The 27,397-nt window shown below is 33.4% G+C and overlaps 1 protein-coding gene across 3 annotated transcripts in view; it reads right to left on the bottom strand.

Annotated features, from left to right (window-relative positions):
- Positions 1 to 27,397, bottom strand: part of LOC143079728 (fibroblast growth factor receptor 4-like) — a 213,104-nt gene that overhangs the window by 165,304 nt on the left and 20,403 nt on the right. For all 3 annotated transcript variants that reach the window (XR_012979469.1, XM_076255274.1, XM_076255275.1), the window contains exons 3-4: positions 24,894 to 25,134; positions 6,191 to 6,341 (exon numbers count right to left, since the gene is read on the bottom strand). Coding sequence is in view for 2 of the 3 variants with exons in the window: in XM_076255274.1 (XP_076111389.1) it covers positions 6,191 to 6,341; positions 24,894 to 25,134 (392 nt within the window). In the remaining variant the exon portion in view is untranslated. The remainder of the gene's footprint in view (positions 1 to 6,190; positions 6,342 to 24,893; positions 25,135 to 27,397) is intronic.

A 27,397-nucleotide genomic window follows, 5' to 3' on the forward strand; every position in this document is an offset into this window, starting at 1 on the left:
ACACCTGACTTATACTATCTGAGATATGGAATTGATCACAAATCTTATCCTCAATCAAATATCCATGTAATGAGTTTCGGGTAAGTTAATCCCCGTAAGCCTCTGCTAGGATCCCATTCACCAAATATAGTTATTCCAATACTCAAAATAAGTAAACATTTTACCTAACAAAACATCGTTAATCAAATAATATTAAGCAGTCACTAAAGCATTAAAACGAGGCCAAGGACAAAGGACATATGACAGACATAAACTTCCAAATTAATTCGTTTAAGGAAATACAGATATTTTTGCATTGGTGTCCGCTGTTCTGAATTACTTTCAACATGAACATCGATATCAGAAGTTTGGAGCGTGCCATGTGAACAACAGAATATTAAAAAAAGAAAAAGCGAGAATTGTCTTAGGTCAACTGACCGCACTAAAGTAATTGTAATCTTTATACTTGAAGAAGAAAAAATACTTTCATTATTTACAAAAACAACAACAAAACATTTATGACCACGGAAAGATCGGTACGATCAAAATATTGACTGCTGACCAAAACAAAACATTAGATTTATTATCAAAGAGTATAAATGTTCACCTTACAAATGTCTAGAACGCAAAGAATAAAAAATCGAAGGATGTAAACTGGTTTAGAATCAGGTGATGTACTTAATGTTATATTTGTCTCATCATATATATCATTGCAACGTTTGACATAACTGTTGCGTACTACTTTAATGGAAATAAAAAGCGACAACAAAATTAGAGGCTCTGAAGAGACTATTTTGCTTAGGTTTTAGAAATCATGTAAAAATACTTTTAAACCATAACGGATATCCTTCATCTTCCCTAGCCAAGGGTTGCGATCCACTCCCGCTCTCTTCAACCTTGGCAGATTGAGCCAACATTTGTGATATCAATGTTGCGCCATCTATCGGAAGATTAAAGTCACGCCCATTCCGAATACATTATTCTTGACCAATGGTAGCACTTGCATTCTTCAATTTTGAGGTAAAAACACGGTAGCGTCTAGATTCTACACACTTGGTAAAGCCGGAAACGAAAATATACGTCAACATTCACGCATTTGTGCATGAAACATACACAGGAACTTCTATTAGTTGATTAAAAACATTCAAGTTGTCACTAAATATAGTCGTATGTTTAGTGATGTAAAGACGTGTTGCACAATAAACACGTGGCAATTGTTTACAAACACTTTCTACATTTACACGTGATCATGTTATAGGCGCTTTTTGGTTGGATGCAGCGAGTTTCTACTGCAACCAATAAAAATCCTTACCTTATGTCTCAGAAATATTATCTCAATCCGCCAAGGGTGAAGAGAGCGGGATTGGATCGTAACCCTTGGCTAGCGAAGATGGATATCCTTATGATTATTATGATATTCTTATGATTGAGGTCAAATTTGTTTTTGAAGATGTAATACCACCAAATCATGGTACGTTACTTCCGGTTGTAAACGAAAAAAGGTCGAAAAAAAATATTCCCTTGAATTTGACAGTTGTATGTAATTAATCCTACATTTTATTGCAGTAAAAGATTTCTGTTTCATAAAAACATGTTTTGGGTATTTCAAAGTACCATTATTTTTTTTATTTGGGGTTTCCATAGAATATTTTGTAAACTTGAGGTACATGTACATGTAACATGGTTGACCTGTATATATGTTTATTTCAATTTTGATCTGTTATTCTACCACTTCTGTCAAGCTGTATATTATGTATATCTGCCTCTTGTAACAGTGTAAACTGTCAGAGTGTACAATACAATCTTTAAATCGTGAATCTTGTTACTAAATCTTGTACACAGAATACATAAGGGGAGAAATTTGATTGGTTAACTTCCAGTGATGGTAATTTTCTTATATGCAATGAAATGTTACGCGAATTAACTTCTATAGTATTGGACAGGATATAACTTTACTCATGCCAAGTATTTCTTTATTGAAAACAAAGATAAATTCTGCACAATTTTTGAAAAGTGCAAATTGAACAAAGACTAATGGGAGAAAATCAAACACCTTAATATTGGCCACGAAATTCAATGAAAAAAAATCTTGTGGACATCTTCAACAGTAAATCAAGAACGAGGTAGCAACACTTCCTCAGCACTTTATAAGGAATATTTCATATAGTCATGCCATGTTCGAATTCATTCCATTGAATGATTCTTCAAAAGAAAAGGTTCTAGAGGAGAAAATATTTGTATGTATTTTCATAGGGTGCTATGTTAAACTTACTTCCTCTGCTGGCAGCCATCCGGTATGACTAATAAGCTTCAACGTTACAACACTTGGTCAGCACCCAAAAAGAAACATTCATACGATATTTGATTTCAATTCATTTTAGAAGAAGACATTTGTATATATTTCCCAAATGGTCATTTGTGAAACTTATTCCCCCGTTGGCAGGTATCTTCGTTGATGTATCTGCTACAAAGTAACAACACTTGGTTAGCACCTCATAAGGAACATTCCTGTCGTGTTCGAATTCATTCCATTCAGTGGTTCTTCAAAAGAAGAGGTTCTATAGTAGAAAACATTTGTATGTAGTTTTCATAGGATACTATAAAGGATAAACTTACTCCCCCTGCTGGCAGCCATCCTGTATGACAAATCAGCTACAACGTAACAACATTTGGTTAGCACCTCAAAAGAAACATTTATACTATGTTTGGTTTCAATCCTTTAAAAGAGGGGCGAAAATACCAGAAGACAGTCAAAATCATAAATCGAAAACAAACTGACAAATAATAGTACACAAGAAACAACATAAAAAACTAAAGACTGAGCAACACGAATCCCACCAAAAACTGGGAGAATCTCAGATTATCCGAAAGGGCAAGCAGATCCAGCTCCACCTGTGGCACCCGCTGTGTTGCTCATGTTATTACAACCCGGTAAATAGACTAAATCGGTCACATTCATGAAAAGGGAAGGGAATTGTAATTACGAAGTAAGAAACATATCCGATATCATCTATGAAACGGTTATTCGATAACGGTCAACCAACTCGCGATGGCGTCCGTAAAATTTACGAAGGGATGATTTCAACTTCACCATTTGGAACTGTTGGTTTTAAAGCTTCATTGTGATCAGCAACTCTCTATCAAGGAAATCATGATAGGAAATACAAGCTCGGGAATATCGATTTAATTGGGAGATATAATTATACTCCGTATGTAGGGCCTGCTGGAAAGTAGCTCCATAAAAAAGGAAGGTTCATAATTGGGAAGCTGAAATCAGCTCGTTTGTCGTGAAGTTTTTTTTTCAACCGGCCCTAATTGTCAATTTCTAGATGTAAATATAAAAAAGAAGATGATTGCCAATGAGACAACTTTCCACAATAGATTAAAAATAAATCAAGATATGAGGCAGATTTGTTGTATCCTTTATCTCTAGTTCGATGTGATAGATGCATTCAACATAGTCACCAAATATTGAATTATTTAGTGAGGGAACACAATCTATATAGCGGAAAGTAAAGTTAAAGGATATTGCTTACTTCTTATTTTTCATGGTAAGAAGTTCCTGTATGAAATAAGCCTCATAATAATAAAGAAACAATTCGGCAAGAAGAGGGGTACAATTTGTTCCCATTGGAATGCCGACAGTCTGTTGAAAACACGGCCTCTAAACTTAACAAATATGTTGACAATCAAAAAATCAAGTATCGTGATATTGTCAGTTTCAAAGTGGTTAAAATCACTTAATACTGGTTTAATTGCTTCCTTGTGATCAGCAATCCTCTATCAAGGAAATCATGATAGGAAATGCAAACATTAAGTGGTTTTCTAGAAGATGATAATTGTATATATTTCCCATATGGTCTTTTGTTAAACTAAGTCCCTCGTTTGGCGGTCATCTTGGTTGATTGATTTGTTACAAAGTAACAACTCTTGGCCAGCACCTCACAAAGAACATTCATTGTCTTGTTCAAATTTATTCCATTTAGTGGTTCTCAAAAAGAAGAAGTTTGTATGTATTTCACTTAGGGTCCTTTGATGAACTAAGTTAACCGCTGTCAGCTATTTTGGAGGATTGATGGGCTACAAAGTAACAACACTTGGTCAACATCTCATAAGGAAGATTCATGCCGTGTAAGGTATTATTTTATTCAGTGGTTTTCTAAAAAAGACCAGGTGTCATGTTTGGTTTCATTCCATTCTGTGGCTCTCTAAAAGAAGACATTGGTATATATGGCCTAAAGGGTCCTATGTTAAACTAAGTCCCCCTGTCAACGTATATTTGTTCCGCTTAACAGAAGTTCCAATGGAAAATTTGTTATAAACATTGTCATAATATCTATTCCTGTTGGAACAAATATTGTATACCATATATTCCGTTAGGAACATATACTGTAATATTTATTCCTGTGGAAATAATATTCCAGAATATATTTTCCTTTTGGAACTTATATTATGAAGGAACTTCTATTCCGTGACACCCCCGCTGGCGGCCATCTAGGATGATGGATCGGCTTCAAAGTAAAACACTTAGACAGCACCTCATAATGAACATTAATACCATTTCTGGTTCAATCCATTTAGAAGAAGTTCAAAATGTAAAAAAAAAATGAACGACGACGACGGACAACGGACGTCAAATGATTAGAAAAGCTCAATTGGCACCTCAGCGAAGGTGAGATAAAAACGAAATCTCTGGGTTTTTTAATTTTGTATTGCTAATCATTAAGTGTGTTCGTCGTCCCTTTTTCTTGGTTTTAATTTTTGCTCAGATTTTCCAATTTAAGAGTGACGTCTACTAACTGTATCGACAAAATTTTACTTGTTAGTAGAACTTACCTTGTTAATACTTTTTGTAATTTAAGTGTCTATTTATATATTATAATTTTGAGCAAATTGTACAAATATTTTCCATTTATACAATAACTCCTGGATGTATAAGAAGTCCCCTGATAGTTTTTGACATCAACGGACAATTGATAAGGCTCATCATTCATACATTAAAGAGAAAGGTCTTTCATTTCAATGTCGGATATTTGAATTGCATTCATTACAACCTTAAATTTGATATGCAACTATCAATAACATTAACGGTACCAATTTGCCTGCACCAGATGCGCAGTACATGTCTCTTCAGTGATGCTCTTGGCCAATATCAAAACTACATAACCTTTCCTTTTTTGCACTTAATAACCCTATCCACCACAATTAGCGAGATCGGAAGTATACTATTTGCAATGTAGTTTGATGACCATTCATTTGATATGCGACCATCTAGTAAGTTTTAAATGTTGCACCTAATAACCCCATTCATCTCATTCTCGGGGGACAGAGATGCATTTCATATTTGAAATATGCATCTGATCCTTATAACTATCAAGTAATTACAATTACTGATTCATTTCGGTAGATTTGTGATTATATACGCGAGACCCGTCCATTTACTTTCTTAGATATTAAGTATCTGTGTTATAAATTCGATAGCCAAATAGTTTTCACCAAAAAGCACGACCATCTAACCACAATCATGTTCAGTTTTTAATTAGTTTTAACACTAAAAAAAGGAAGAAAGTTTTCATATTTTGCTGATTAACAGAAGAACGCTTTCAAATACTGTCAATCACTAATGGATAAAAATCGGTGTGGGTTCAAACTTATACAAAATCATTAAGATAGATTTGAGAAAGGAAATAAGGAATATGTCAAAAAGACATAAACCGACCATAGAACAGATAACAGCCGAAATTTGTATGTACATGTATGTCCAGAGTAAATCTTGTGTTTGCTTAGGAAATACAGTAAAAGACCATTTTAGAACTAAAATAAGTGCAACTGGTGCAGTAAAATTGGTTACCGTTAATATTATCAAAACCTAAGTTTTATTAAAAAAAAAAAATAATAATATTTTAAATCCTTTCTGAAATCCCGAAATAGTGTATGATCTTGTACTTGTGAATTCACCATCAGTTTATTGTATATTATATGTTGATAATATTTTCATTTTCTCAACCTCAGGAAAAGAATTCAGAGAAGACTGAATTGGTTAAGTACATATTGAAAATAAAAATCAATAAAACAAATATAGTATGTTCATATGTTTGTATTGTTATAAATCCGGCCAGCATATATATCAAGCATAACCTTATTTTAATCAAATATGTATGGTGTTTGTTTGTGATGTACATACTCTGTTTTTATTCGTATACTATTTTACCTGTGGTTGACTGTTTGTAGTTCTATCCCATTTAGGCTCCAGTAGGAAGTATTATAAGGTTTTGGCTTCGCTCGAAAATGGCAACTTAAATTGACAGTGAATCCCTCTTGAACACTGATAAACTGTTCAAACAATTTAATATTAGGTGGACCTGTAAAGATATTTTTAAATAATGGCGTTGAAAGATTTAAGTCAATATTAACCTCACCAGTCAATATTTTCCTTTGTTTAAAACCACATTGTAATCTTTGAATGTGAAAAGTTTAACCCCCCCCCTTTTTCATTCTTTCACTGACCAATCATTCAACATTTCTTGTTAACACCTTCGATCGAACCCGTATCATTACAGCTTGACAGACAAAATAATCATTGCTCCCTTAACGGAGTTCACGTAGTTTATGTATCTATCAAATCAAAAGCAACAATGTCTTGAAAAACAATATTTTAATGTTTCAAATATTCATAACAGCGGAATATTGTAATAATTTCGCTTAGAGTCAGTTCAATTTGGTAGAATACAATGTTTAAAAACATCACAGATTGTTTATTGGCTTGCAATTTAATAATTCAACATCATTTGAATCCGTAGTTATGCAACCCTTACTTGATTTGTAGATTGAGATTGATAAAACATGCTTAAAGCGTGTTCAGTTATCAATATTGAAAAGTGTCAGATCGAATGTATGGAACGCCACGACTGCCTTATGTTGATGATCAGCATTATATGCAGTGTTCACACTATTATATGCAGTGCACACACCATTATATGCAGTGCTCACACCGTAATATGTAGTGCTCACAGCATTATATGCAGTGGTCAAAACATTATATGCAGTGCTCACAACATTATATGAAGTCCTCACAACATTATAAGCACTGGTCCCAACATTATATGCAGTTGTCGGGACATTATATAATGCAGTGGTCACAACATTATACGTTTTTTGTTGATTAAGGTGATGATGGTGATAGTGATGATGATGTTTGATGTATGATGAGATTGGTGTATGATGAGATGATTCGGCTAACCCTTTTTTTAGCAGAAATTACCGAATCCATAATTGGTAATGCCCAGCAAACAAATTTGAACAGTTATTAAAGTCATGTTATCATTAAGGCAGTAAACAATATTTAAAACTGATTGAAATAAGTAAATTAAGAAGTATGATCAATTTACCACAAATTTATTCCACACCAGGACATTTTAAACTTATTTTGATGATCAGTTTCACCATATTTACAACTTAATATGTATATACTTTAAGTGTTTTATAAATTGCTTCGCCGAACGCAGCTGGATACGACCGCAGAGGTCCAACCCTAAACCGTTCTGACAAAAATTGGCACACTATTCACGCTTGATACAGGTCTGAATTTTGAATGTAATTAAATATTTGACACATAATAGGTTTCTGACACAGAATTACTGTAGTCAAAGAACTTAAAATTGGTTATATAATTTGAATTTATACTTAATTTTTTGCTTTTGCACTACGCTGTTGCGAATTACCCCACCCCTCCAAAAATTAAAAAAATACCCCCCTTTTTTTGTTGATTTTGTGCAATACACTATGCTGTTGCAAATTAACCCCAACCCGATTAAGAAAAGAAAAATGGATCCCCAACTTTTTTTTCTTTTTAATTTCTGAAATCTGATATGAGAAAAAAAATTCTTCACACATAATTTTAAAGCAGTGTAAGGGAGGTAATCAAACATATTTGGATTACCTCAACATATTTGGATTACCTTCTTTACACTGGCTTCAACTTGTCTTAATTGGCCATTAACCAAGAAACCCTTGTTTTCCCCTCTTTTTTGCCTCTAATTCCTAAACGGTTTGAGCCATAACAATCCCCCCCCCCACCCACCCACCCTCCACGCAAATCATAACCATCCCTTTGTGGTATGGAAACTTGTGGCATAATTTCAGAGAGATTCATACACTTAATGACTGGAAACTACAATTATTTTTATTTGGACCCCCTTTTTGACCCCTAATTCCTATACAGTTGAGACCATAACCCCCAAAAGCGAATCCAACCATTCTTTAGTGGTTATAAACCTTGTGTTAAAATTTAATTGATTTCTATTTACTTTTACAAAAGTTATTATCCGGAAACTATCTGTCTTCGGCGACGCTGACGACGACGACGACGTGATAGCAATATACGACCTTTTTTTTTTTTTTTTTTTTTTTTTGCAGTCGTTTTAAAACATATAGATTTATAAACATGACCCAGTATTTTTCAAGGAGAACCAAATATCTGTCAGAAGTATACTGTTCATTACATTTTTTTTTTAATTTGTTTATCAATGTTGGTCAGCGTTGTTATTCGAAATAGAATTTTACTTACAACATTTACGATTTTCAATCATATTTTAAAAAGGCATGGCACAGCAATGTTTGGTGCAAAATAAGTAGTTTGTGAATTTAAATCCTTTTACGTATACTAGTCAACAAAAGAAACGATACACTAACGAAAATCAAAACCTGTCGGAAAGTAATTAAATTCCGTGTAAACGATCATAGGGTGCAAATTATTTTTGCGGAAAGTTGGATAAAAAATCAACACACAATTTTCTAAGTACTAAATAAATTTTCAAATTTGTTAAAAAAATATTCAATATGCTAATCAAGTTATGTTCATTTTGTAAATAATGGGTTGAAATATTGTTTTTTCTTTAATTTTTGGTAAAATCTCAAAAAAAGCAAAAAAAATTAAAATGTTTACGTCTCAAATCAATGTTTTAGATATGAAAACAACGCACTGTAAATTTGGAACCTTTCGGATTAGTTTTAAGATTGTTACTGTTTTTTGAATTTCTCATACACATACTGTCTATAGTAAATCAATTGATAATTGATAACGATTGTCCATGAAAAAAAAGTAATATTGACCTAAAATAATTAATTCTGTATACGTTTAAACGATTTCTTGTGGGCCGAACTTTGCTTTACAAATAAACGAAGAAAATGTATGATTTTTAAAAAAGAATTGATGGCAAACATTGTCTTTACCATTTAATGAGAGGTTGGCATCATTAGTTGTAACTTACATTTTTGAAATTGTCGTTTTATGTAAATTAAAAAAAAATCGCCAAATGACGTCATGAAAGCAAAAAAAAGTTTTTTTTTAAACAGATTTATACTTCAATGGTCATTAGGTATTACTACCTTCAATATTAGTCGTATAAACGGAAAACTTCATCTTTAATTCGAAAAAAGTCGTGTATCGTTTCTTTTGTTGTCTAGTATATATACATTTGTAATGCGGACTATGCTATACATAAAAGTCAAATAGTCCATTTGCCAATTACTGATTTGAGTCTGTTATTACACATTTTTTTTAACAAATTACTTCCCTTTGACAATCGTAGACTGGTTCCATACCGGACACAAATGGCGTTTGCCAATGCAAAGCATGGTGAATTGAAAGTGATGTATCGGCGGTTTAACTAATTTTTAATGAATAACAATTTCTTATGTTAAAAGTATTTAGCTTAACAACACATTTATGTAATTAAAAGATTTGAAAACCTTAACGATTGCTTACATTACGCACAGGTAAATTTGCTCTTTCTGCTAGCTCTCCATTGTAAATTAAAAATTAATGTCCCTCATAAGGGAGACAATTCAAAAGGGATATCTAATTTCAGGGTCAATTGACGGGAATTGGCAAAAAGCCTATTAGTTTCGACAATTTTCCAATTTTTACCCCGTGAGTGATCCATATACATGAAAAAGAAGCCCCACAGAAACAATCAAGATCCATCGTCAAAAGTTACTTTCCAGATAACGAAAAAAATATTCAGAAATGAAATTTTCAACCTCTTACATTGATCCTTACGATGAAATACATGTAACATGAAATTTGGAGTCACTAAGGGAGCTAATATTTAAATTAATAACACTGTCTGCCACACAGCATTTCGGGGACTCTCCCTCTGGTATTTTTCGTCCCTCTTTTATAGCTGACTATGCGGGGGCTTTTCTAATTAATGGGGGCATTATGATGACCTATAGTTGTTAATTTCTGTGCCATTTAGTCTCTTGGCAATCATAATCAGGGGCGTAGCTGCCGTTAGGCACTTTAGGCACGTGCCTACACAAAATTTTTTCACAAATATTTTTTTTTGTTAAAAAAAATAATAAACAACGTTATATGTATATGAACTCCGGTGAAGTTGTCACAACTCTAATTATCGAATGTCATGTGTACACTAGTCTCTCGTCCTTAGTGAATGAATCATTGGGTAGAATTGAATGTTTTTTTATGTGTGTACCTTATATAGAAACTATAAACTAGAACTTTGGTTCAGATCATTTCAATTCTATCAACAAAAACTTGAATGAACCTCAACTTAGACACGTGAATTTTTAATTAGTTGTTGTTAGTTTTCAACTAGCTTTCCACTTTGTCTTCACCCGACTTGCCAATGTTGGTCGTCCGTTTGGCTGTGCAGGATGTATAAATACGTAGTCACGTTTGGTCAGAATGGGGACATTTAATCTTAATATGCCTAGTTGTAGAGAGAATGCCACTCTTTGAGGAGTTCGTGTTGGTCTACTGAAAGGCAAAGTTTCTGCTCTTATCCAATAGTCCCTCATTTTCCAATGCATGGCATTTTCAAATTTCCAGACCTTCGTCCTGTACAACACCTATTACAGGACTAAGCTCCCTGTTGTGTTTATTGTAAATAATCAATTTGTTTTTTTTTTTTTGTTCTAAACTTGCATAAATATTTTACACTGGATGTTTAAAAATCAATCTATCAACTAGATTCCAGTAGTTTTGAGTACTCTCAGATCTAAGAGTAATGGCCACAATTATTCAAATTCCTAAGCAGGTAGGGATTTTACAGTAGAGCGGAATATAAAGAAATACGAATTTCTTGAATTTTGTTACGTTAGTATGAGCAGAACAGAACTTTTGCATTAGGCATCGACTATGTGTGTATGAGTTTGTGTGGCTAGGGTGAAGCTTTTAAGAATCAAAATATTGATGGTTGGTGTCTTTCTAGCCAAAAGGATAGTGTTATTATATAGTAAAATATCAGTGTTTATATGCACGTGCCTTTTTTTTTAATGAAGGATCGTCAATATGTACTATCCATTAAGTTAAACGTATATATCGATCATAACAGAATAGATTTGAAAATACCAAACAGGGTGTACTGCTTAATTAAAGGGATACGCGGATCTATGATGGGAATAACATATTGTAAATATTTTTTTAAATATTTGATTTTCCAATTGTACTGTGTTATTTAATTCACCATTCAGATGTTATGGTAAATTATTCATAATTCTTCGAACTTCGAACATGTATATTATAATTTTCATGATCAAATGACCAGAACCCCCCTGAACCCCTTACCAGGGCTCTGCCCTGGACCTGATGGGGGCCGTACGCGGCCCCCAGACACCCTGCCGATTTGTGCCTACAGTTGAATGCATGCCTAGCTACGCCCCTGATAATACATATTCTTTTATACATATAGCGATGTCGTTATTACGACATACATGTAGCTATGTCCTAATTACGACATAGCTATAAATTTGTTAATTGCATAGCTTTTGCTATACGAATTCATTGGTTAAAGAAAGGAGTAGGTCCGGTAAGGACTGATTTTGGCCTCAAATTTCAGGTTCGTCTGATGAAAGATTTTGACTACTTTTTGAATACTTAAGTGTCTATTTTATTTGAATTAATTAGTTTATGTGAAAGATTTTAACAGATTTAGTCATTAAAAACGATCCGATTCAAGCTCAAATATGAAAAATCTACCTAATATGCCGAACAATGTCACTTTTCAGATGGTTTTTGGTAAAAATGAAAGTGGCCGCATCCGTGTTCATCCTCAACCTTTATATATGTTATGTATTATCATAAAATACAACTTACATTTCAATATAAAGGATGAACACGAATGCGGCCACTTTCGTTTTACACGAAAACCGTCTAAAATTTAACTAAAATGCTAGAATTATGAGGATTTCATTAATTTAGCATGACTTAATGGTTCTAGTTCCGGATATATGTGCATTGTATTGTCAAAAACAGCCCATATGTATGTAGTAGAAGCATTCTACTGTCCAATAAATAACTAAAGGTTTACATTTTAACAATTTTGTAAAACTGCTATCTTTTGGGGCCAAAAAGGGGTCTTACTGAACCTACTCCTTTATTTATATAATTGTAAAGTTTAATATTTGCATCGTCGCAAAATCTTTGGTTCCCTTCTGTGAAAAACTTATAGAATGAAATTCAAAACAGTGTGGCTGTGGCCATTGATTGACACATTAAATTCAGCCATTGACTGGGACAATTTAGGTGAACGTTTGAATGTAACGACCATTGCTCACTGTGTACTTTTTAAAGACACTTAAACTATGGGGTCACCAAAGGTCCTCAACACCTTAATAAAGTATTTCGAAAAATTAATCAGGAATAACACGATGTTTTGATTTAAATCAAGTGCATAAATCAAAACATAAAGGTTATTCCTGATTAATTTTTCGAATTATTTTATAATTAAAGGCGTTAAGAAACCTTTGGTGACCCCACAGTTTAAATGTCTATCGTAGGTACGTCGTGAACAGTGGTCGTTACAGACACACGTTCACGTAAATTGTCCCAGTCAATGGATGAATTTAATGTGTCAATCAATGGCCACAGCCACACTGTTTTGAATTTCATTCTATATTTTATAGATCCCATTCAAGTTTATTCAATTATCATCAGTGGAAGGGTTGTATAGCCAGTCAAGGTCGATATAAACTTCTGTTAGTTGGAAGAATAATATGTGGATTAAAATGAGGACTGACAATCAGTCGTACGATGGCAAGCCAAGCTTTCCACCTCCCTTTAATTCAGCGCAAACTACATGTTTTCTTGTAATAACTAAAGGGTGAATTCAAAGAGGGTTTTTGACTTCGATAAATATTTGCAATTTTATTCGTTTTTTTGAATGTTGGTTGATTCTGGTTCTGTTCGTTTTGTGATGTCATTTTATCATAAATTACCTCAAGTTGTGGAAATCGATTTAATAATGCTTACTCTTTGGGTTATTTCAACTGAAAATGCAGTACTGTCGCAAGTAATGTAGGAAGGAGAGATGGGGCGGAAGTACATGTATACGGTTTTCCATAAAAAAATATTTTTTTTAGATGTACAAAACTTTTAACTCTTAAGGATGTTTAACTTTCAAGGTGCATATCATCTGTCATTGTTAAATTTTTATATCTTTATTCAACCCCAATTCAAATAATCTGACACTCTGCAAGTAAATCGAACATTTTTACCCTTGATTAAATTTGAATAGAATTGTATTTTCCCTGGCACATAAGTTGTCGAAATACACCCCTTCAATTACTTGAACCTTGGCTTGAGAATTATTTCCCAAGTCATCTATAGTGTTTAACTTCTGATATACATTTTAAAATATAGTAATCTACTCCTGGATCGTCCGCAACATAAATTTCAATTCGCATTTTACAATTAGAGGACTGTCTTGGACGAAGTTCATGTAATGAGATTTTTTCCCCATTTCCCCATTCTTTTAAATAAATCGTTAAAAGCTATAAACGCTTTATAAAAATTGCAAAATTTAACCTATGTCGAACCTTTGTCCCCGGGCGGAGTATATAGGAACATGGACTATTCTTTTTTTTCGGCAGCAATCATCAACCTCTTTTTCCAAATTTCATAGCATGATTTGTTTTAATTATCATGAACATTTTTATAATGTAACGTCGGAAATTGGCGTCTTTCGGATTTAGACGTTTTCAGACGTTTGGATTGTCTACCGTTTTGTAATGTGTGGAAGCATTTTATTCCTTTAAGACCCAAATATGTAGTTAATAAGAAAAGAATCTTGGCATTTTTTACTCTTCGTGTATTTAACTTATGTTTGATCAATTATAAAAAAATACGCGTTAACTGCTTTGAAAAATGAAATATCAACTTGCAAATGGGACAAAATGGCTTCCGTTTAAAAAACGACTGTGTAGAGAAGATTTTTATTGAATCAGCAATATTTGATCTCACGAACAATGATGCAAATATTTGTTCTTTTGTTAGATATAATTATTGTCTGACTCTTTTTATTCATTTTCTGCTATATCTACTTATAAAATTCACTTTCAGTCGTTGAGTTAACGAAAAACGTCGTTGGACATTTTCCTTATTCCAGCTCAATATGCAGCAACCGAGTCAAATAAAAATTGGCAAAATAACGGCTTTAACGCCACAAAGAACCGACACGTGTCGTTGTTTCTGCCAAGAATAAAAAAGATCAGAGAAAAAGAAATAGGATCACTATACATAAGAGTTAAAATAGTTTTTTCATAAATGTAACGTTGGACATCCGTTTTTTTCACATAGCTTTGTTATTTTAATCCTCAAAAATACAAGATATTACTTAGTATATAATCAAGAGCTGTAAAAACAATATTAAAACATATATTGAATTTGTTTTAATATTGGTTCGTGTTTTCTAACATTTTTATTTTGTTGTGATGATGAAATTTCGAAGATTCTATTTTAAATCCTAGGGGTTGTAGGAACATCGTGCCCAACGTTTGAAAGTGGAAACAGAGCAATCAATATTTCACTTCACCCTTATTACAAGAAGGCATGTAGTTTGCGCTTATCTTAATCAGATAACTGCGAGTACTCTCAGATCTGTTCATTGTGTCTTTTTGTGTCGGGATGTATAAGTACCCGGCCACGTCCACTTATATGTTTGTCCATCTGATGAGTTAAGCCTTTTTCAACTGATTTTTATAGTTCGTTCTTATGTTGTACTGTTATACCACTGTCCCAGGTTAAGGGGAGGGTTGGGATCCCGCTAACATGTTTAACCCCACCACATTATTTATGTATGTGCCTGTCCCAAGTCAGGAGCCTGTATATTCAGTGGTTGTCGTTTGTTTATGTGTTACATATTTGTTTTTCGTTCATTTTTTTACATAAATAAGGCGTTAGTTTTCTCGTTTGAATTGTTTTACATTGTCTTATCGGGGCCTTTTATAGCTGACTATGCGGTATGGGCTTTGCTCATTGTTGAAGGCCGTACGGTGACCTATAGTTGTTAATGTCTGTGTCATTTTGGTCTTTTGTGGATAGTTGTCTCATTGGCAATCATACCACATCTTCTTTTTTATATAGGTGGAAAGCTTGACTTGTCTTCAGTCCTCCTATAATTCCACATGTTATTCTTCCTTTATATCGACCTTAACTGGCTGTACACCCCTTTCACAGTTGGTAGCACATTGAACTGACACGGGATCTATAAAATATATGTCGTAATTAGGACATAGATACATGTATGTCGTAATAACGACATCGCTATATGTATTAAATAATATGTATTATGATTGCCAAGAGACTAAATGGCACAGAAATTAACAACTATAGGTCATCATAATGTCCCCATTAATTAGAAAAGCCCCCGCATAGTCAGCTATAAAAGAGGAACGAAAATTACCAGAGGGAGAGTCCCCGAAATGCTGTGTGGCAGACAGTGTTATTAATTAATTATTAGCTCCCTTGGTAAAACTCCAAATTTTATGTTACATGTATTTCATCGTAAGGATCAATGTAAGAGGTTGAAAATTTCATATCTGAATATTTTTTTCGTTATCTGGAAAGTTACTTTTGACGATGGATCTTGATTGTTTCTGTGGGGCTTCTTTTTCATGTATATGGATCACTCACGGGGTAAAAATTGGAAAATTGTCGAAACTAATAGGCTTTTTGCCAATTCCCATCAATTGACCCTGAAATTAGATTTCCCTTTTGAATTGTCTCCCTAATGAGGGACATTAATTTTTAATTTACAATGGAGAGCTAGCAGAAAGAGCAAATTTACCTGTGCGTAATGTGAGCAATCGTTAAGGTTTTCAAATCTTTTAATTACATTAATGTCTTGTTAAGCTAAATACTTTTAACATCAGAAATTGTTTTTCATTAAAAATTAGTTAAACCGCCGATACATCACTTTCAATTCACCATGCTTTGCATTGGCAAACGCCAATTGTGTCCGGTATGGAACCAGTCTACGATTGTCAAAGGGAAGTAATTTGTTAAAAAACTGTGTAATAACAGAATCAAATCATTAATTGGCAAATGGACTATTTGACTAGTCCGCATTACAAATATATATATACTAGTCAACAAAAGGAACGATACACGACTTTTTTCGAATTAAAGATGAAGTTTTCCGTATATACGACTAATATTGAAGGTAGTAATACTTAATGACCATGGAAGTATAAATCCGTTTAAAAAAAACTTTTTTTTGCTTTCATGACGTCATTTGGCGATTTTTTTTTTGATTTTTTTAATTTACATAAACGACAATTTCAAAAACGTAAGTTCCAACTAATGATGCCAGCCTCTCATTAAATGGTAGAGACAATGTTTGCCATCAATTCTTTTTTAAAAATCATACAGTTTCTTCGTTTATTTGTAAAGCAAAGTTCGGCCCACAAGAAATCGTTTAAACGTATACAGAATTAATTATTTTAGGTCAATATTACTCTTTTTTCATTGATAATCGTTACTATTCAATAATAGTAAATTTTTTTTTACTCACAGTTTGTTTCAATCTTTACCTAAATGCAAAACTTGGATGCATGTTTTTTTCTTATCAGTTGTTAGTGGCTTTGAACTAGCTGTCAGTAACTGCGAGTACTCTCAGGTCAGTACTTAGTGTCTTTTTGTTGTTGGGATATACAAGTACCAGCCCACGTCCACTCTATTTTTTTGTTAGATGTATTTATATTTGTATCCATCTGATGAGTTGCCTTTTACAACTGATTTTCATAGTTCGTTCGTAGGTTGTTCTGTTACACCCCTGTCCCAGGTTAGAGGGAGGGTTGGGATCCCGCTAACATGTTTACACCCGCCACATTATGTATATATGTGTCCGTCGCAAGTCAGGAGGAGCCTTTATTTCTTGGTGTCGTTTGTTAATGTGTTACATGTTCGTTTTTCGTTCGTTTGTTTGTACATAAATTAGGCCGTTAGTTTTCACGTTTGGAATGTTTTACGTTTATCATTTCGGGGCCTTCTATAGCTGATTGTTGAAGGCCGCACAGTGGCCTATAGTTGTTAATTTCTGTGTCATTTGGTCTCTTGTGAAAAGTTGTTTCATTGGCAAGCATACCACTTTTTTTCATATATTAACCGTGCAGACTGACGAACAAACGTGTTCGTAGTAAACGTTTTATTCACTCCCACAAACTCAGTTTTTCATATCAAAGTTTATATATGACTGCTGTAAAAAATTTGGAACAATTGATGTAAAGTTATGTTAAACACCTACAATGAAATGCTTTAAACTGCATTTTCCATATCTGTTAGATACATATTCATGTAAAAATGTCAAGTTCTGAAAATCGATGCCAAAAATAACTCTATCATGACAAATATAAGCTAGCGTAATATGGCACTTAGGTGTTATAGAAAGCTGACTATTTTATTTAAAAGGTAATTAGGCTTTTTAAAACTGAGTACTGACTATAAAGTGGCACCTTGCTAAAGTTCTTCAGTGGGACATGAACTCGAGGAATATATCATAAAAATTTTCCTTCGATATTTCATTAACTAAAACTTTCATTATTTAACTTACATTATGCCATGCGTATTTCTTACGACGAACAGAACTAGTTCATTCGTTTATCTCTTAGTTTCATCTTTTCCTCAGAATGAACTTCCATTAAACTAATAAAATTATATCTGTCCAATTGCAGACGATAGCAGGCGTTATTTTTTTTTTTCTGATATAGTTTTCAATCGAATTGCCTTGATAACATGACTTCGACATCTGTTTCCATTTGTTTGCGGGCCACTATCAATTATGACTGTATTCGGTAATTTCCGATAAAAAATTCCGAAGTTTACACTACTTCTTAATTAACTTATTTCAATCAGTTTAAAATATTGTATACTGCCTTAATGATATCATGACTTTAATAACTGTTTAAATTTGTTTGCTGGGCATTACCAAATATAGATTCGGTAATTTCCGCTAAAAAAACGAAGTTTGACGAATCATCTCATCATACATCATCACCATCACTGATTATCACCTTCATCAACAAAAAACCTATAATGTTTGACCACTTCATATAATGTTGTGACCACTTCATATAATGTTTTGACCACTTCATATAATGTTGTGACCACTGCATATAATGTGTGGACCAATGCGTATAATGTTGTGAGCACTTCATATAATGTTGTGAGCACTGCATATAATGTTGTGAGCACTGCATAAATGTTGTGAGCACTGTATATAATGTTGTGAGCACTGCATATAATGCGGATCATTAACATAAGGCAGTAATGGCGTTCCATACGAATGACTATTGGCAGTCTGTTGAGTAAATTTTGTTATGTCTAGTCTAGAATTCGCACAAAAGTCTGCTACATTATAAAGATCCATTCAGTGTCAACTATTTCTTTTAAACTTTTTCTAAAATTTGGATTCACGTTTAATAAATATAATTAAGACTCAAATATAAGAATTTAAGTTAAATTGGCAATAAGAATTTGAATTTGTGCATTTAAAAAACCAGAAAACCGGATTGGCTATTCATGGGTTATGCTTTCGATAGACGTTGGACGATTCACACAAAACAAATTGATATTCAATGGCTCAGAGTGAATACCAGTTTATATGTATGTGAAACAATGGAATGGTACATAGATTTCCAGGTGTACACAAAAACATGCGACACAATACACTTAACTTAAATTTGAACGGTGGGTAAGGTTGTCCTGCGAGAAAACGTTCTGTGCTGGTGATTTGGTTCTGACCGGTGCTGATGATCATCGAAAATATGTAAACAAAGACGAAAATTATGATTTTTGACTTTTTTTCTCATAAAGAATAGAAGGGAACAGTTGAGATTTTTTCTTTTTTTTTCTTTTGGGTTCATAGGCAAACCATTAAAAATGTGACCCTCTGTTTCATTGGACGTATAAACATAAAAATGCTCATTTTCAGAAAATCTATTCTAACTGAAAAATTAAACAAAAATGCTCATGGATTCCTTTTTCTATACCCAAATCCACACGACAAACCCGCGCAAATTATCAAAATTTTACATTTTCTTAGGTTATTCATGTGGTGGGTCCTGTAATTGTGCTGGTGGGTCCTGATACGGTGCTGGTGATTTTGGATAAAACGTTGTTCATATTTGAAACAAATGTTACAAAATCGATAAGATTAGACAGATAATTGTATTCAATCGGATCTGTGACTCATATTTTTACTTTTGTGCATCCATTTGGCGGTTAAAAAAGCATTTTCAAATAATCGTAACTTATATTACATAAAGGCCAACATCTTCCGTCCAATATCAGATGAAAATATATCTAATTAGAATAAGTTTTGTTTAGATATTAAATGCCCTTGAATTGATGATTCTCTACATCACATGTTAACTAAACAATTTTAAAAGGTGCTTAAAGTAAAGCGACATTTATAACGACAATAAAGATTTGATTGGTTTATTTCAGTTAAATATTCGAGGTTAGACAATTTAACTACTGGTACCTCTAATTTCTTCCTGTATAAATACACTGTCTCCAATAAATTTCGAATAGATAAAAAAACGACCTTGACTTGCTTTTCAAATATGACTGATAAAAAACAACTAGAATGGAACAAGATGTGAACAATTGTAATTCAAAGTATGAACCTCAACAACGAGCAAAACCCATAGCGAATACTAGCTATAAAAATGTACACGATTAAAAAATGAATACCTTCGACCCAATTTTAATTACAACTTGGAACAAAATACAAATATGACAGAGAGCAACCATCGACAACCACTTGTTTTGGTCATTCTTGACAGGGGTTAACATATAAAAAAAAGAAGATGTGGTATGATTGCCAATGAGACAACTCTCAACAAAAGACCAAATGACACAGAAATTAACTACTTTAGGCGCACTACGGCATTCACCAATGAACAAAGTCCATACCGCATACTCATTGACATGTATGTTGTCGCTCCACGCACCCCTCCCCACCACCACCCAACCAACCCCTCCCCCTTTCCTCCTTTATTGGTATTATGGTGTAACAACACAACAATTAAGCACATAAAATATTAACTTAAAGACACAAATTATTGAACAAAAAATACTGGCAGCTACTGAGAGCTAGTTCTGTAGTAGTTCAAATCCTGATTTTCAACTAATAGATAAACCATGTTCGCTTAGATAAAAATCTCAATCGTACCGATAAAAAATTTCGCAAAACTTCAGTTCACATTTTAATGTTTGATAAAGCAGAACTTTAAAAGTGTGCAGTGAATCTGGTGCTCACAACAGTTATTGCCATAATAATATATACATCAGACATTATAAAGGCATTTGGAAGATACCAAAAAGTATTTTACAGTTCAATTTATAGTGATCATGAAAGGATGGAGATTTCATGGAAGTTAACATAGGATAAAAAGAAATTGATATATTTTGGCGAAAGACTTTTTTGCGCCTGTCCCAAGTTAGGAGCCTCTGGATTTTGTTAGTCTTGTATTATTTTTAATTTTAATTTTGATTTCTTGTGTATAATTTGGAGTTTAGTATGACGTCCATTATCACTGAACTAGTATATTTGTTTAGGGGCCAGCTGAATGACGCCTTGGGTGCGGGAATTTCTCGCTGCATTGAAGACCTATTGGTGACCTGCTGTAGTCTGTTCTATGGTCGGGTTGTTGTCTCTTTGACACATTTCCCATTTCCATTCTCAGTATTTGTCGTTTGATCATGTAGTTCATACAACGTGTTTCTCGTTTCACATTTTCCTATAGATAAGACCGTTGGTTTTCCTGTTTGAATGGTTTTACACTAGTAATTTTTTAGGCCCCTTATTGCTTGCTGTTCGGTGTGAGCCATGGCTCCGTGTTGAGGGCCGGACCTTGATCTATATTGGTTTACTTAAATGAATTATTACTTGGATGGAGAGAGTTGTCTCATACCACATCTTCCTATATCTATTTAAACCTTCTTTGCATTAAATTCTAAAACTTCGTAAATGGTTAAATCCTCAACAAAATTTCAAAAACTTTGTTGGCACGAATAAACGTTTTAAATCAAATTTTCGTGGCCTTTGATCCACTTTTTAGCTTCCACACTGACGAGCCATGTAAGCTGTCGGTATCCTGTTGAACCTATCGCACGTAAACTTTCACATTCCCATCTTCTTTTCTAAAATTGTTTATATTCTACCCGATTCATACGTCACAGGATTATTATCCTAGGTACTGGTGTTACCAGTGTATTGAACATTATCTAAAAACTCCACAATACTATATTCATTGTGTGTGTCAATTTGTTTAGGCAAAAGAAAACTGAAAAAAAAAATATACATGAAAAGAAAAATATTGATCTTAATTTTAATCTCAAAACCCCCGCCACCCCGGTCAATTTTTTTGTTTGTTTTTTTTTGGGGGGGGGGGGGTGGGGGGGTGTCTAAAGTGCAATTATTTTATCGCCGAGACAGTTGAGTACGCATTTTACTTTCAAAGCGTGTTTGTGTTGCTTATTTTGTCCTGAAAATGCATCAATAAAAACAAATGTTTGATATATATGGCTTTAGAATCGAGTTGTTTTATAATAAGTATGTATAAAGGCTACCTACATGTTACATTGTAATATAATAATACTAAGCAAATCACAGTTACAGAATGTATAAAAAAATACGTAAATGTGATTAAATAAATGGTTCAAGTGCAATACCTTAGTAATGAGTCATTACTACAGAGACGGTGTGTTTGAGACAAAAACTTAAAAGGGTCCTAATATTACCAATATCTAAATAAAGTGTATTTCTTAGTCTGGTATTCCCCCCCCCCCCCCTTTCACTCATTTTTCACTCATTTTCAATTAAAATTAAGGCATATTTTATTTTTATTCATGAAATATATTTATATTTAGAAAAGAAGGAGACATCGTTCACTCCCTCTCCCTTAATTCTTTATCAAATATCCTTGACGACAGACTTTATTTTGGAGTTATAAATTGCAAAACTCAAAAAATCTTATTTCTGTTAGTCTTATCTATGTTATATCGTCTTCATTCTCTGAAAAATTCTAGTCTGCCCTTCCATAAAATAGTGAGAAAAAAATTCAAGAGTTCTATCGAACTTTGGATGGGAAAAAAACAGGCAACCGTTCAGACAAAAATTATATGTTGAAAAAATATTAAAGATACAGCAAGTGGTGTTTAATAGCTAAAAGATACATTTATATTTTAAAGTAAAACTTTTAAATCTTACGGGACACTCCCTTCCACTCTTTTGTTTTTATGGTAAAATTATCATCTACAGTAAGAAAATCGTTCTTGAACATCTGCATCTTATAATTTTTTTATCAACAATTTAGAGTTTCAAAACTTTTCCATTTCCAAGCTTAGAAACTTTCACTGTAACCTCCCTCTCCCCCACCCCCCCACCCCCCCACCCCCCACCCCCAAAAAAAACCAGTTCAGACTCACCTGATTGTTTGTTCCGGATTCTTACAAAACATGTTTAATCCCTACGCATTTTAGCGCCAAGCCCACGTCAGGAGCCACTGACCTTTGTTAGTCTTGTAAGTTTTTTTGTTTTTTTTAGTTCATTTATATGTTCATTGAAGTATAGATAACATTTTGTTTTAGGGCCGGCTGTAGCCCGCCCATTGGTGGCTGTCAGCTGTTATCTGCTCTTTAGTCAGGTTGTTGTCTCTGACACATTCCCCGTTTCCATTATCAATTTTATTGACAAATATTCCACATCATCTTTTTTTATATAGGTATTGCATATTTTACACCGTATTTTGGTGATAATGCAAAAGGATCGTTATCCCGAAAATCGTAAACATATTTTCTTATCTTAAAAGGAGACAAGAGGGGTTCCATTAAAAGCTAGACCAATAAAGAAGATTACAGTTAATTTAAAATATTGATAGTTGACAACAGCATTTTAAATAATCTTAAATGAGAGAAACAAAAAACAGTTAAATAAAAAATTAGGGGTATTATTTTTGGTAATAACAATGAACAGACTCACAACAATGTCATTTTTAAGAAAACAGATCACAGCCAATAAGTCAATTACAGTTAAGCATCAATGATCTTGAGTATTTGCCATTTTTAACTAAAATATAAAGGCACAGAACCAGGACCCACCATCACAGTATCAGGACCGTTTTTCTAATCACCAGTACATGGTCAGGAATTTCGTTTTGCGAACTTGCACGACTTTTGCAATAAAAAATTGTTGTAATATTCTTTGCATGGTACTTATGACGTATCAGTGAAAAATAAGCGTTCTGATACAATGTAAACAAACCCACCAGCACAGAATCAGGACCCACCAGCACCTGTCAGGACCGAATCACCAGCACAGAACGTTCTCTCGCAGGACAACCTTACCCACCGTGCAAATTTGTAAGTAGTCAGAACTTTGTACACAGGTAGATGTTATAGATTTTGTCAGCAGACATTATGGTCCTGTAAAGCGCCGAAAATGTGGATAAAATAAAGAAAAAGGAGTTTTACTCTGTAGGTTGTTTTTACCTACCTGAAGCTATTTACTTGTATGGTTGAAGAGAAATATTGATTTTGAATAATTAAGGGGAGAAAACTTATATAAAGGGTGACCGAAACGACTTAAACGGGTTGAAGTTGTACCATGCCAGGAATACATTTTTTGCAGAAATATTTGATCATTAACTATTTATACGGTTTCTTTGGAATAAAGATAACAAGTTAACTTTTTAAGGTGTAATACCACCAAATCATGGTACGTCACATCCGGTTGCATACGAAAGTAGGCCTAAAAAAATATTCCCTTGAATTTGACAGTTGTAGAAAATTAACCCTGCATTTCAATGCACTTAAATTTTTCTGAGTCGTAAATATGTATGTTGGGTGTCTGAAAGCATCATTCTTTTTTTATTTGATGGTCTTATAAAATATTTTGGAACGTTAAGGTTACATAGTTACCAAAGCAGGTAACCAGTAAATAACAGTGTAAAAATTGGGTTGTCTACCCTCGGCGGTGGTTACTTTCTTATATGCAATGAAATGTAGTGTGAAATTTTCACTGTATCACTGGAAAGGATTGAACTTTACACATGCAAAGTATTTCTTTGGTTGAAATAAAGGTAAATACTGTACGATTTTTTTAAAAGTGCCAATTTAACAAAGACTAATAGGGAAACATCAATGGTGGTATTACACCTTAAGTTCAATATCAAAAATATGACCATAAAAGCGTCATGGACGCACCAAATTCAAACAGTGTATTTTGTGAATGTATCCTTTGATCATTTACAAAAAGTTTACCTTTTAATAGGTGATTTTGGCTAGCCTATTCTTATTACGTTCTTTTTGAGTAATATAACTTTTCGTGCATGCGATAATACTTACACATTATTTGCTTAAAAGATTAAATTTCATCGTTCCTAATAAAACTGGAAAAGCGCAGAATGTGCATCAAATTTTGCAAGTATCATTTTGTGTGATGTGAGAATTTTGAGGCATATCATTGGAAGATCGAAAAACGGAAACATTTTTGTAGAGATTGAGTAAGCTCATTCTGATGTGGAAGTTGGTTGTTCTAACTAAAAAAAAAATTCGGAAGTAATTAACTGATGTTTTCCATTTAGGTCGGCTGAGTCGGTTCACTTACCGTCTACTTTCAGAAGAAGTGTACTTTCTATTTTCTTTCCGCCATAGAATGTATAACAGTTATATCCAGCCTCGTCTTCATACGATATATGTTTGATAGTCAAGTAAAATACATCAACTGTGTCGTCCCCCGACGACGAGCCTTGCCTGGCCTCATATTTATTAGAATCTTCCGGTGTAGGGTTATACATACTTGTGATATGTTTAATATTTCCTGGTCCTTTCATCCTTTCCCAATAGGTCTACAATATTAAGAATTTTGTGTTATACATTTGTATGTAGCGCACTGTCCTCTCTAAACACATAGAACACTACATAAATTTATACATATAACTCACATCATAATACTCAGGTGTCGTGTAAAAAACTTTAGTCAAGTTAAACCCTTATTAAAAGATATGCATGTTACAAACATTATCCATTTTCCCAAACTTCTTTCAGTGTTCTGATAAAAAATGATGAAATTTGAAATTTCGTCAGTTTAAGGGTAACCATTTTAAGAAGAAATAGGCCTGACAATTATCTGCGTCAATAGTTTATTCGTTTTCGGATTCTATTTTTTTTCTCTATAATTTTTGTATCCGTTTAATACGTTGCTCATTTATGTCAAATGATGAACATATATTGATTATGGCGCAAACAGTCCTGTTGACTTCGGCTGTATGTAAAAGGCATTCATCATTATAAAAGATAAGTTTGATTGATTATCCTGCAACCTGGATAAAACTTAAGTTCATTTTTCTTTATTTTTATATGTATATTGACATATTAAACATAAGTTGCTTCATTCTCCGTATTTGGTCCGAGACCACAATTGTCGTCCCTTGAATTTTCGTTGTATACGAATATAGTCCCTAGTGTTGACAGTGGGTTACTTGCCATTAATTTTTATACCCCTTCCAAATTTATTTCTCCATGTTTGATGCCTCAAATTGCAAGTAGGGGGTTGAAATTACACTGTAAAAATATTTTGGTCCAGAATTTTATAGGAAAGTAGTGATTTGGTCCAGGTGAAAAAGGTTGGAAATTAGCACTTCGGAAGCTGTCAAAAGATTTCAAGACGCCCTAAACATAAAATTGTCCATATTTTGAGTTAGAGTCGATGAAGTTTTCTATAATTTTGATACAATTTGTCCCAAAAGTAGTACAACACACTGTAAAAGTTTCTTTGAGAAAGCGCAGGTGGGATTTTTTTTATTTTCATTTATGTTCTAAAAGAAATGCACTACGAAATAATTGTGGTCTCGGACCATTTATTTTAACTAGTGTTGTCATAGGTTAACCGATTAACTTCTTAACCGTTGGAAAACCTGTATATCAAACACCATAAAACGTTAATCACTTAACCGAACCTCTTTCAGATTTATAGATTCGATTTAAACGGGTATTGTATTCATTATATTTGAAGTTTGTTTGAAATTGACAAATAAGTTATCCAGTATTTTACGCATAACGCGTGTTGGTTGGTATTTATTTCTGAACGATGCACCAGATTAAATGTGACATTTTCTGGAGGGTTCTATAGGAAACTGGTTGGTTCTATAGAAAACTATAAATGCAAGTTATGTGAACAATTTTGGTCAACTATTATATCAATTCGAAAAACGTTGTGCGAAACCCGGTATAAATAAGGCTGTGTTCACAATATGTTATCAAAGGTAATAAATAGATTCATCTCACCATGACACCATCATCGTGTGGATGGCCATATACGGGATGTCGGCTATGGTTGACACGAGATTGCGGTTTTGAAGCGAAGAAAAACGATAATGAAGGTTCAGGCATCAAAATTTCGATTTTGAATATTGTCAGTACCAAGTAATGTAATACACGGAAGGAACCGAACCATAGTCTATTTCCAGCTTGCAGAAGCAGAAGTTTTAGTTTGTATGTTTTCTCAAAAACCTCTTCCTACTTATCCATGTTGCAGAATTTGAGGCTTCATATGCGAGTTTCAGGATAAAAAAAACTACTTTTGACGATTTTCTTCATATTATTTATAATTCGAATTATATGCAAATCTATTCATTTTTTTTTAATAAATGCCTATACCCTTGAGATGCAAAATCTTACACCCCGATCGAAACATTGTATTTTGATGAAAATTGAGTTTTAAGACCAATAAATTTGAACTAAGAAGCAGGTATTTGGTCATTTCTATGCAATTCAAACTGGGAAAACGCCAAATCGTGTTACAGTATAAAGATGATCCATACAAGAAATCTATGAAAGCTTGTTTTATATTTTAAGCGTCCTCAAATCCTATTGTCATAACTTTAAGGCACCTTTATGACCATATCAAACCTAACTTAATCGATGACAGTGAAATATAGGGGATGTTTTCAACCACTAGACTTATCAAACTTAAAAGTGTTGGCCGATTATGTACTAAAAGCTTAAATAATTTTGTAAAAGTTTTCTGAATCATTAGAAAGAATTAAGAAAAAAATACTGTTGAATAAGGTAAAGGTGAACTCATGACTTATTTGAAACATTTTTTTGGTA

Source organism: Mytilus galloprovincialis, chromosome 6 (assembly GCF_965363235.1).
Source record: "Mytilus galloprovincialis chromosome 6, xbMytGall1.hap1.1, whole genome shotgun sequence".
Classification (NCBI taxonomy): domain Eukaryota; kingdom Metazoa; phylum Mollusca; class Bivalvia; order Mytilida; family Mytilidae; genus Mytilus; species Mytilus galloprovincialis.